Here is a 13030-nt window from a genome sequence, read left to right on the forward strand (position 1 = left end):
AGCCATTCTAATAGGTGTGGTTTTGATGTGCATTTTCCAAATAATTAATGATGTTGAACACATATTTTCATATGTCCATTGGCCATTTGCATGTCTTCCTTGGAAAAATGTTTACCTAGGTCTCTTGCCCATTTTTAAATTAGGTTGTTTGCTTTTTTTTTTTTTTTTAACTGAGTTATATAAGTTCTTTATATATTTTGGCTATTAGTCCCTTATTGGAAATATCATTTGCAAATAACTTATCCCATTTGGTTGGTTGCCTTTTAGTGTGTGGATGGTTTCTTTTGCTATGCAAAAGCTTCTTAGTTTAAAGTAATCCCCTTTATTGTTTTTGCTTTTGTTTCCCTTGCTGTTTGAGTCAAGTTCACAAAAACATCTTTGAGAGCAGTGTCCATTACCGTATTTTCCGGCGTATAAGACGACTCCATGTATAAGATTTTCCTGGTCCTGGATTAAAAAGTCATCTTATATGGCGGAAAATATGGTAGTCCAATATATCTAATCCCATCAATATAGTCCAATATACCGTATTTTCTGGCGTATAAGACAACTTTTTAACCCAGGAAAATCTTATACGTGCAGTCGTCTTATACGCCGGAAAATACGGTAATTTAGTGCCTATGTTTTCTTCTATGTGTTTTCTTGTTTTAGGTCTTACATTCAAGTCTTTAATAAAATATTAGTTAATTTTTGTGTATGGTGTAAGATAGCAGTCTAGTGACATTCTTTCACATATGGCTGTACAGTTTTTCCAGCACTACTTATTAAAGAGACTTTCCTTTCTCCATTGTATATTTTTGGCTCCTTTGTCATAAATTAGTTGCCCATAAGTATATGGGTTTATTTCTGCAATCTCAGTTCTGCTCTATTGGTCTGTTTTTCTGCAAATATCATATTCTTTTACTAGATGCCAAAATCCTCAACAAAATACTAGCAAATCTATGTTGAGAGCTGTTGGCCTATAATTTGTGTGTGTGTGATGTCCTGGTCTGGTTTTGATAACAGGGTAATGTTAGTCTCATAAAATGAGTAAGAAAGCATTTTTCCTCTTCAATTTTTTGGAAGAGTTTGATATGGATAGGTAAATCTTTTAATCTTCACCAGTGAAGCAATTTTGTCCTGGACTTTTATCTTTTGGGTGGCGTTTGATTACTATTTTGTTGTTGTTTTTTGTTTAAATCTACCATATTATTATTTGCTTTCTATAATATTATTTGTCCCATCTGTCCTAAGTTTTTCACCCCCCTCTCAAGTGATTTTGAAAATGATTCAATCTTCCCATATATTTTAAAGGATTCCTATTCAGCTATTATAATTTTTAATGTAAAATATAGGAAGTAATTTAATTCTTAAGTTTTATGTATACATAATTTTATACATCCCTTTGAAAACATACAACCATTTTTGTCATTCTTTTCCATGAAAACTACTTAATGGCTACATGGTAATGTATTACACATGGCATTATGGCATGTTTATAAAATTGTACATATATATTTAATCATTTCCTATTGGACATTTAGGTATTTCTACCCTTATTTTACTATTGTAAATGATAAAGTTGGCCATTTCAGATTTCTTGGATTTTACTTATTCCCTGTATGATTTTTAAAAGGAGTTTTACAAATATTAAGTATTTTCAGATGTATAATGTATTAAAATTCTCAATTTTTAATCATAATCAATTAAAAGAGCCCCAAAGTAATTATTAGCCAGTTATTAACTAATTATGTCTGCATGTGTGTATATTGGTGTAATTAGCTCATATTTTGTCACCTTTGACATTCTAATAGATATCTGTTTAAAATGATGCACCACAATGATCAATTATGATTTACCTTGAACTTTTGTACTGTTTTTCTGATTAGGAATTGTGTACTTAAACTATCAATGGGGTGATCAAATCTGCTAAATTCAAGGCCAATAGGTGAAGATGAAAAAAGGGGAGGAGTCTAATGATCTATTCAGTGTCACTATTTCCAAAATAATGTTTGGATAATGGGATTGTTCCATTTCTTCACCAATTCTATGGCAACAACTAGTTGTAACAGTTGCAAACCTACTTGTGCTGTACTCTGACTTACCTTAACTCGTTTGGTTGATTCACAGCCAGTTGTTCGTCTCACTATATGCATTGCTACTTGGCAAGATGACAGCCACCTTAAATCCTCTTGATCTGACAACTCGAGCACATTCTCTCCTCCTATCCATGGCGTTCCTGAGATGATCACGTATCCCGAGTCAGGTCAACGCGGGCCAAGAAGTATCCATTCCACACCACAATGTCTTTTTGTCCTTTTGGTAAGTGAACTTCCACTTGCCTGGTTTGGGGTGTTAAGATCCCAAAGCTTTGAGGTAGCACAAAGTTTGCTTAATAATGACACTGAGAACGTAGAAACCAGGACAGGGGAACAGAGAGACCCCAAAAGCTGAAGACATCACCTAAGCCCCAAATCTAGTTGCACCCGAAAATTGGGTATTCCTAACCTTTTAATATCCTGCATAAGCCAATACACACTTTTCTTTTTGTGTAAGCCAAGTTGTCAGACTTTCACAATAGCAAGGCCTAACTTCATGGGTCCTCTGATTTCCCTCGGAGCACTTGTCACAGTGCAATTTTAATCATTATTTATTTAATGGCAGCCTCTCGGCCTAGACTGTAGTCTCCATGCAAGCGGCATTGGTATCTTATTTGTTCACAGCTGCTTCCCTAATGCCTAGGACAGTTCTGATACATTATTGGCACTCCATGATACTGAGTAACTAGTATAAGCAATCCAAGCCATACTTTTCGTAGCTATGTTCCCCAAGAGTTTAAGAAACTAATATTATGGAGTTATTATTATTATTATTTTTTTTTGCATGAGAGCTGACAGATATTTCAGGATGATAAAATTTGTATATACTATAATGCACTTGCATAAACTTATATAGTAGCCAATATAGTAGCCATTTTCCACGGAATTAAAGATTGCCCACGATCTCTAAATGGAATGAAACTAAGACCTCTTTCTTTGCTGTGAAAACTTAGGCGAACTGTTTCTCTGAGCCTCTGTTTGCTTACCTCCAGGCAGGTACTTGTAGATAGCCTCTTGATAAGTGGAATTACTATTAGTACAAAGAAACTAAGCAGATAACCAGGGGGGAATGGGGAACATATATAACATTCAAAACCTAGTGGTTGAGTGGACAAAAGCAAAGGCCAGGGCTGCATTACACTGACATTTTTATTAGAATTTATCTGTAACAAATGGAACTTGTGTCAGCAAAGAACTGATTTTCATACAGACTTCTTTCGCCACCAATGTAACGAAGTAAGAAAATAAAAAGCACGCCTTTCATTCTGTAAAACATTTACGCGTACTACTAATTAGAGGTAATTGTATTTTTTAACAAGCCATTTTACAAGTTATTTTTTAAATTTTTCAGTCTATGCATCCAAAATGAGAGCAAAGAACACAACTGTTATTATCTTTTTAGACACTCCAAGCTTGGATGGCAAAGCCACGTAACGGATGGATAGGATGGATCTGCAGCCTTCTGACCTCTGCTGGAGTATCAGGGCACCCATAAACCCAACGGAAACAAAACCCAAAAGAGGAGAAAGAAAAGGTACGTGGAAAATCAAAAGGAGGGGCTAAAACAAAGCAAAACCAAGAATAAACAGGAAAGAAAAAAAATCTGTACATTACTGCAGAATTTTTCCCCTTCCTGTTTCTACGCTGAGTTATTTACACACACACACAAATGAGTTTCTGAAGCAGTCTCTTACAGATGGGTTCAAGTAATAACATTATTGGGTGTAGAATCAATAGGGCAGTGCATAGTACAAAGGTATAGAAAGTGCAAAGTTCCCTAGAGGCCCTTCCCTCCCCTGGCTGTCCTCACCGTTGTCTAACCATGCAAATCATTTTTAAAAAAGAGCTAAAATAAAGTTCTGTACAAATCACTTCTTATATATTTTGATTTTTTTACCATTGTAACTAATTACAAAATTATACATAACTACACGTACATAGGTAAATAATAGCACCGTACTGGTTATGATGATGAAAATAATTGGAAACTTGAGCAGTAATGGCAGATAAAGATGTCTACCTGGGAAAATAAAACTAGAATGGTTTGTACAGAAAAGCACAGAGTGGAATGCACATCAATGACAGTAGGGAGTTAGTTCTCGGAACAGCTCCTGCACAGGAGGATGCCTGGAAGTCTCCGCCTTGTTCGTCTATGGTATGCATCCCATTCGTTTCCTTCTTAGGGAGTCTTCTCCTCTTTCCCTTTGCCCAGCGGGCGGTGTTTGTCTCGGGGAGAGAAACTGCTCATTGCCCAAGGGTTCTGGTGTGCAGCACACCATCTGATGCAACATGGCATGTCGGCATAATGCGATGTCTGTCTAATGACCCTCTTTGTTTCGCTAAATGAAAATTACAGCACTACAGCACTGAGTAATCTGGCACTTGGATAAATCTCCAAAAGGTACAAACTGAAAGGAAACACACCCACGTAGTGCACATTCTTCTCTGGTTCTGATGTAGGTTAGAGAGTCTCATTCTGAGGTAGCCTTCTAGATACTTTTTTTTTTTTCTAAGTATTATACATTATTTTCTTTTTTTCTTCCTTTTTTTCTTTTTTACAAAAGTGCTCATATATGATACTTGCAAGTGTTTGGTCTCTTGGATTTCATTCTGTTAATGATGGGAACATGTAGAAAACAGAACATCAATGGAGCTAAGATTAAACCTATATGGACACTCTTTTAAGAGTTCCTTGAACATTTGGAGGATTCTTTAAAATTGTGGAAGATATGGCAAGCTCATGCCATCATCCATGGCTTCCTATAGTAATTTGGGGGGGAGATATATACATATTTTTAAAAATTTCCCCTTTTAGAAAAAATCCTAATGGAATAGCAAATATATTCCAAAGTGGTCAATGATAGTTGTTACTAAAATAAGTTTGGTGCCTTTTCTGGATGTTCCAGAGCAGATTTGGAAGGGATTAAAAATAAAACCAGCGGCTTTTCCTGATGTGGACAATTATAAAATGAAGAAGGGCCCTGATTATCCAAGTGCTTTGGGCTGGTACAATCACTAACCTCCCCGACCTGGTTGAGAACTAGGAATGCATATTATTCAAAGAGTTTCTGTACATGTGGTAAACAGATAATGCTTTAATAGGAAGAGTAACATATACGAACAACTAATGGAAATACGAACCAAAAGCTAAAAAGAAATGCTATTAAAATAGGCATCAATTATAAGGCACTCTAAATGCAAAACTAAAACCAAAAGAAAACAAAGTACAGCACTTCCCAGGAATGCTGTATGCCACGAAATGTTTCTGACTGAACAGAGTAACATGAGTTTGGCTTTGCCCCTGTTACATATCATAAATGCAAATTTCATAGCACATACTATAGACAATATACGAGTGAATACACTTTTTTAAACAACTTGATAGCTGATATATTAAAACATTCTCCCCTCCTAAAGGGATATGCACTGACCTTTCCCCCATGCACACCTCCTAGATATTTAATATGTTTTTATTGCACTAGAGTTGTTAGAAATATCGAACTTTGTTGGAAGCCTGGCTAACAAAATGGTACTTGTGAATATGGTTAGGTGGGTGGGGGGAGATTGGGTAGGAAATTAGGGGGTGAGGTTTGATAATCACTGATGTGCATTCCTCATTGCCCTTAAAAATTTTGTGATATTAAGAAATACCAATGTCATAAAATTAATAACAAATTGAAAAAAAGATGTTTACAATAGCTTTTCTACCTTAAAAAATACTAAACCATGGAAGAACTGAATGATAGCTATCTCTATTATTTTGTGTGAACACACTGTCTATATATACATAGACACCCCTATAAAATACGGATATATATGTATATATGTTAGCAGCAACTTTATACTTTGCGCCTCCCTGTTGATTCTAAAAACAAAACTCTGATTATTTGAAAAGAATGGGTTCTTTCTTACCAAACAGACAGAAGTGTGAAAGTAATATCTGATGACACCAATACTGTAGATTAAGAGTATTGCACAAAAATGTGCAAAATTTCATATTATGTGATATTTCTACAGCAAGATATGACAGATAACAGTTGTACAGCTTAAAAAAAAAACCTACAATTTGGAAATAAAAAATGAAGAGTTATGTAACCTTTTTAAAATTTACTTTATAGAATGATAGATACATTTTGTTTAAAAAAAAGTTTACACAGTTAAAAATGAAGCACAGGTCAGCAGTATCTTACAATACTAAAAAACTAAATCAAAGACTTTCTTTTTAAACATTCCCCCCTTTTCTCCCTAAAATGTTAGTATGAGCAATATGGTGGGAAGGGGTCATGTCGAAGCAGTTCATTTTACCATGAGAAGCCACACCAGCAGACATCCACGCGACACTCCGCCTTGTACCTAGCGAGCGATCCTGAACAAGATGCTGGTTCTTTGTTGAGATTTCTTCTTCCCTTTATTCTGAATCCTTGAGGTATCTGTAAATAAAATCCTCCAGATCCCTCATCAGTCAGGATTCTGTTATTATTTTCAGATTAGATTATTAAACTGGGAATTCTTGGTCCGCCTGGAAGAGTTTTTATTTTTAGTTTATTTTGTGTGTAATAGTCCCACTAAGGGGTTGTTACCTAGAAGTTAAGAAGGACTTCTCAAGTGCCCTGTATGGCTCAGAAGAGACTCCATGGGTATTGAAGGGCCCGCTGTAAAAATCCAAAATGGGTCAGGGGTTTCTACGTTGCATAGTGATCAAAGCTGCCCAGGTACTCGAGTGAGGCTCGATAGCAGAACTGGTACTGGTCCTGCAGGGGGAAGGCATGGCAAGAAAGTGGAGAAGGGACCATGAGCACAGCGCATTAGAAAAATTAAAATCGGTGTTAGAAAACAGTTACATCTTAATGGGGACAAAATCACTACTTTCCTCAATCAATTAAACCCAATGACCAATCGATTTTAGTGAGCAAAGAGCGATCAGCCACATGGGGTGTTCCTTAACTCCACCGATCAACTGGACTAAAACAGTCTCCCAATTCCAAGTAGTGACAGCTCCAATGAACATTATCTTCCAGACCAGTGTGAACCATTCTCCAAGTGGTATCAAATCACCGCCTATGGAACATGTGAGCTCCTTATACTTTCCAGTCCTCTTTTACAATTACCTGCTTATTTGTGATACTGAACTCATTCTCAGTGTGCATATTTAAGAGATGCTGATGAAGACACACACTGTCCCAGGGAACATTTAGATTCACGTACCTCTGGGCTATTGCCAATAGAATTTAAATTAAAACAAAGTCTTATTAGACAGTAGAACTTGCTACGTACAATCAGAATTACCCAACATTATTTCTGATGTTCTTATAGGTATGAGGGAGGCAGCCAAAAGGTATCTGTTGAGGAACATTAGGCACACAAAGCCATTAATTTACTCAGGACATTGGACTTGAAGATTTTCAACTCTTGAAAATGGCAACACAAGACTGGCTGTCCACATAAAAAAATCCCTGTGCCATGGGCCTAATTCAATATGACTGCTGCCTTAAAGGCCTACCCTAAAATGACAGTGTGAAACATGTCCTTTTTCAGACAGAGGAGAACAACAGTCATTTAGGAATATGTTGGGGCACTACTGGAGAGATGGAAAGATTATAATTTACAGATGAGAAAGGATGAGAAAAAGTAGGAATTTCCTCATAAAAGAAACTTATTTTCAGTAGCCAATGGGCCTGAAAGTAGATAGTTTCTATTTTGCTTAAATGTGCATTTTTCTACAATAAAAATGGTAATGCAAAATAAATGGAGTTTGCTTTCCTATCTTGTCACAGTAAGTTGCTTGGCTAAATGTTAAGGCTTTTTAAACATCTAACTTCCCTCTGTCACCCCCAACACCTATTAAGTTTGTCACGCTGACATAACGTTTTGAGTATTGCAAGCCAAATGCTTGCACTATTTTAAAATCAAAGTCTGAAAGATATTGTGAATGACAAATTTAGGAACACGTATAACCTACAGAACTTGTTGGCCTTTTGAAAAAACAAACACAATGTATCTATCATATTATCCTTAGAAATGATTAGTCATTGGGCCAGACAGGCCAAATCATGAACTCATATTTTTCTGAGTAATATGAGAATTTCCACATTCATTATTGGACTAGAAAATGGGTGGTTAATTTCTCTAGGTCTTATCCAGGTTCTAAATATTTAAAATGACCATTATTAAGAAATTAACTATAGAGCAGCTGATTTTTAACACCTAGGCATACAGAAAGAGTATGGAGTATAAAATGGGCTGAGGGTCTATTATAAATCAGGCATTGTAATTTTTATAAATACTTACATATACATATGTATAATATATTAGTTTAATATGTATATAACTATGCAAACCTTCCACTTTTAGAGGCCAAATATTGTTAAATAGTGACAACTTAATATGGTTCAGTCTACCATATATTCTCACCTAACTCCAAGACATTGTCACTGTCACTCCCATTTAACCAAGGGATGAATGAGGTTCACAATATTAAACAATTTGATGCTTTTCCTACAATATTTTCCTGTACTTTGCCTCTGATGTTGATGGTCTCTGGACTCTAGAAGGTCCTGGGAAACAAAATCTCTTATTTGGCTCATGAAGATTTTTCTTACCTCTGTCTGTACCATGGCTGGTCGTTGTGTTCTCAACATTTTGACCGTCTGGAAGATATCTACAACTCCTTCATATCTCATTCTCTCCAGAACAATGCTTAGCGTTATGAAGACTCCAGTTCTTCCTACACCCGCACTGTCACAGAAACAAAGGCAACATTCCTGATGAGATGCTCAAAGCCATGGCTACATTTACTTGTAAGTGGACTAGCTTTCAAAATGCATCATGTCTCCCACAGCCACAATCAGGAAAATGTGTTAGAATCACCCAATGATTACCCTTGGGATAATGTGTCGTGGTAACAAGAGAATGAGTGTGGAATAATTAGGATTCAGTCTTCTAAAACAAAATGACTTTCCAATTGGGATCATATGCCTTTTTGGAAAGATCAAGGAAACATTTTAAAATCTATATATATAAAAGCCTAAGCAACCATTATGACCGAACGACCATATGACTGGCCAGTAGCTGTGACACACACTGCCCCAGACCTTGCTGCCGGGGCCCTGGCAGCCCTGAATCTGGTTCAACTGAGATCCAGACAGGAGCGGGGAGGGAGCCCAATTCCTTGTGAAATCAGCCATTGGTTAGCTTGCTGCTGGGGCCAACCTCCCGCGGTCCCTCGCCCTGGCAGGCCAGCCCCTCTGATTGACCTCAATCACTGGCCAGGTTGAGGGACCCCACCTGTGCACAAATTCGTGCACCGGGCCTCTAGTAAATGAATAAAAGGAAAGGTAAATAATTATAGATTTGTACTCTTCATGCAGATCCTGAAATTGTAGACCTTGCCTGCTTCATATTTTTAAAATATGAAGTAATTCAGATAAGGTGAGGTAAACTGAGCATGTTCAAGTTTTCTAGTGTTTTACTTCTTGTAGCCACTTAAAAATTTGTTCAGGATGTCCCATCACCTAAACATATAAATAGGAAGGCATATAGACTATTCAAACTCAGATATTTTCGACATGAGGAGAGAGATTCTTTACCAGGGTTTTTTTTTATACAGAATCCTAATTCAATTTTCAGGATGGGTCCATGAATACCTTATACATAAGGGTTGTGAAAATTATATATATATATTTTCTGTTTAATGAAACATAACTAAGAAGATTCTAAGAGGGGTCTCTAATCTAAATGAAAAAAAAAAAAACACAAAAACTAGTTAAGAGCTATTTCTTTATACAATTAATATACCATTTTAAACACCAGGATCCTTTTCACCACATTAACAAGGTTTTGAGTTTCTCTCTGTTTTCATTATTGTTTTAATGTAATTTCAGGATCTTCAGTGCAGCAAGAGAAGAAAATGAATTCATAGCTTTTGTGCTCTTAAGAAGTAGAAAAGCATCTGGAGGTTCAGGTAATGAGGAGAAGAGTGAATAATTTGCAAAATTCCTACATTTTTGGATCCTAATTAAATGGCCCATGTAACGCTTGGGTACAGGCTGTAGAAAATGGATGAATTCATTTACTTGAGGATGTAGCTGACAGGCATATAAATAGTGTGTCCCTTTATAAACTGGGATTTCTAAAGAGTCCTAACAAATGTTAACTGAGGCTTTAAAATCCATGGATAGTCTTTACAAAGTGGCTGAGCATGTCCTGGAGCAGGCAAGGCTCTCTGTTAAGATGGAGTAGATAACCTTGAAGGTCCCTTTCAACCTTGAAAATCTCAATCCTCAGAGACTATGATTTATGATCTTTTTGTTGAATGGTCTCTAGGTACTCTAGAGTCTATCTTACCTTGATTTAATTGCTCAAATGTGACAAAAATAGGTTTTTTGGCTTTCTACCAGACACTTTCAGGAAAATAACAGGTACTGGCCTTATACCTTCTTAATTATTGGCTGTATTATATTACTTTAATAAGGAATCTATATATATATAAAAGCCTCAGTGACCATCAGACTGTTTGACCAGTAGCTATGACGTGCACTGACCACCAGGGGGCAGAACTCTCAATGCACAGGCATGGAACAGACTGATGAATCTCAGGGGGGAGGGTGGGAGATTAACCAAAGATCTTATATGATACTAGAGGCCCAGTGTACAGATTTGTGCACCAGTGGGGTCCCTCAGCCTGGCCTGCGTCCTCTCGCAATCCAGGACCCCTTGGGGGATGTCGGAGAGCCGATTTTGGCCCGATCCCCACAGGCCAGGCTGAGGGACCCCCACCGGTGCACAAATCCGTGCACCTCTAGTAAATAAAATAAGTGGCATTTTAACAGAAAATAATGGGAAGCCTTTAAGATATATATGGTATAAGAATAACATGTCATAAAATTTATACTATAGGTGTGTTTAAAGTACTTTGTGATGACAGAAGCAATGGGAAGTCACACACACATATATCTTTACATACTTATGGAATGCCTAAAATTAATATTGCTTATTAAATGTATTGTTGTCTTTATATTGGACAAGTTTGAATGAGAATTTGGACAAATTATATAGAAAATTAAGGGGAATATCCAGGTAATTTAACTCCAATATATCCACTTTGTCTGAACCCTTAAGCCCATGTGCTAGTTCCTACATGCTCTTTGATTGTGTAGAGCAGTGGTCGGCAAACTCATTAGTCAACAGAGCCAAATATCAACAGTACAACGATTGAAATTTCTTTTGAGAGCCAAATTTTTTAAACTTAAAACTTCTTCTAACGCCACTTCTTCAAAATAGACTCGCCCAGGCCATGGTATTTTGTGGAAGAGCCACACTCAAGGGGCCAAAGAGCCGCATGTGGCTCGCGAGCCGCAGTTTGCCAACCACTGGTCTAAAGCAAAAGGATTTTGTATAACTCAACACAAAGCAAATGTGTATAAATAAGGCCTGATCCTCATCCACTACACAATGACTGGGACACATAGTCTGCTAGGAAGGATCTCTCAGCTCCTGAGAAAACTGAGGTTCAGAGAAACGTCCCTAGTGCCATAGACCAACAGCCGACAGAGTGGAACCAGGACTCCGACATTTGAAGCCCCACTCGAACAGTTCTATTTTGAGACCCTGTCTTCCATGTCACTAAGAAATGTAGTTTGTTTTTGCCATTCTTTTTTGAAGCAAAATCAATTTAATAAACTCTCTCAAGAGTTTGACCATAAAGAAATTAAAAACTGAGACTTTAAAAGTTGCTAGAATCCTAAAATAAATAAGTGAATTCCCTTTGTTGAAAGATTTTTGCACAGAAACTTCCAAAAGCACTACATTTATGGTGAGTGTCCTCTCTGAACCATTTACTTTTTATATCTATTAACTTTAATACCTGATTTATAAAATCCTGTGGAAACTATTGAAAATAATTAACTTGAAGGTGCTTCATTTTCTGATATAGCCACAATTTTCAAACAAATTACAATTTTAACTGAGGTACCGTTCTAATCACTTACTGACTGGCAAAAATTAGTATTGTCATTAAGGCTTGATAACTATTTACAGTTTCCCAAGAAGACAAACACAGGAGTAAGACACTGAAAGACAGTTATCAGTGTAATGCTATGACTGCAAAAAAAGTAAGAAACGACTAACTGAACAAACTTTCACAAGGGGATGTACCAGTAATTCCTGTTAAAATAGGCCAGAGAAACACAGTGTAGTTCTTTGTTACAAGAGGTAAAATTTGGGGATAAAAATCTTCCTCTGGCTATTTTCCTTTTGTGGAAAGAAAGAGCATTGAGTACTTGCTTTAGGTTTTACAATACATTTTTTTTGGAGAATAAAATGTCTATTATGCAGATTTACTATCAGAAGCTTGTCCTGATAATAAATAGACAATACATATTTTCAAAGTTGCCACCACATTAATCACAAGTGGAAACTCACCATTCCTGATTCTTAGCTCACCTGCAATGGACTGAAATGGGTCCATCTTGGCCAAACTGCTCTTTTGTTTTGTGAACTTGGCCGATGAAGTCAATAAATCCTTCTCCAGACTTTGGCACGCCTTGCTCTGGCCAGTCAGTGAACTGGAACTGTCTCACTGTTCGGGACTGACCATCCTTCAGGAAGAAAGCCGCACCCAGCCACAGAGGACGCCAGGGGGGTTCAGCCGCGCACAGACACAGCAGCAAACATGATGGTTTTTCCAGAAAGAAAAAGGGGGGGGGGGGAGGGGGAGATAGGAGCATATTTAACTAGGAGCTTACATTCATGTCTTATCTGCTAGGAACACTGTCTCCATTCACATATGTACATGGCAAATTTTTTTGCTCTCATAATTCCCACCTCAGAGAATAGAGTCATCTAGTTCCTATATCAGTACATGTTTTGAGACCCAAAGTTTGCCTCTAAAAACCAGGTGGAACCTATATACTCTTTCAAAAATTTGTGAATCCAATCACTTCTTAATATTGAAA

General features: G+C 37.0%; 1 protein-coding gene across 1 annotated transcript in view; it reads right to left on the reverse strand.

Moving 5' to 3' along the window:
- Window positions 1–3735: 3735 nt before the first annotated feature.
- PTPRD (protein tyrosine phosphatase receptor type D) overlaps window positions 3736–13030 on the reverse strand; it is a 496562-nt gene continuing 487267 nt past the window's right edge. The window contains exons 32-34 of the mRNA XM_079789612.1: window positions 12519–12673; window positions 8678–8813; window positions 3736–6829 (exon numbers count right to left, since the gene is read on the reverse strand). Of these exons, the coding sequence (XP_079645738.1) occupies window positions 6761–6829; window positions 8678–8813; window positions 12519–12673 (360 nt within the window). The 3' untranslated portion in view covers window positions 3736–6760. The remainder of the gene's footprint in view (window positions 6830–8677; window positions 8814–12518; window positions 12674–13030) is intronic.

This window comes from Cnephaeus nilssonii, assembly GCF_951640355.1.
Source record: "Cnephaeus nilssonii genome assembly, chromosome: 14".
Taxonomy (NCBI): Eukaryota; Metazoa; Chordata; class Mammalia; order Chiroptera; family Vespertilionidae; genus Cnephaeus; species Cnephaeus nilssonii.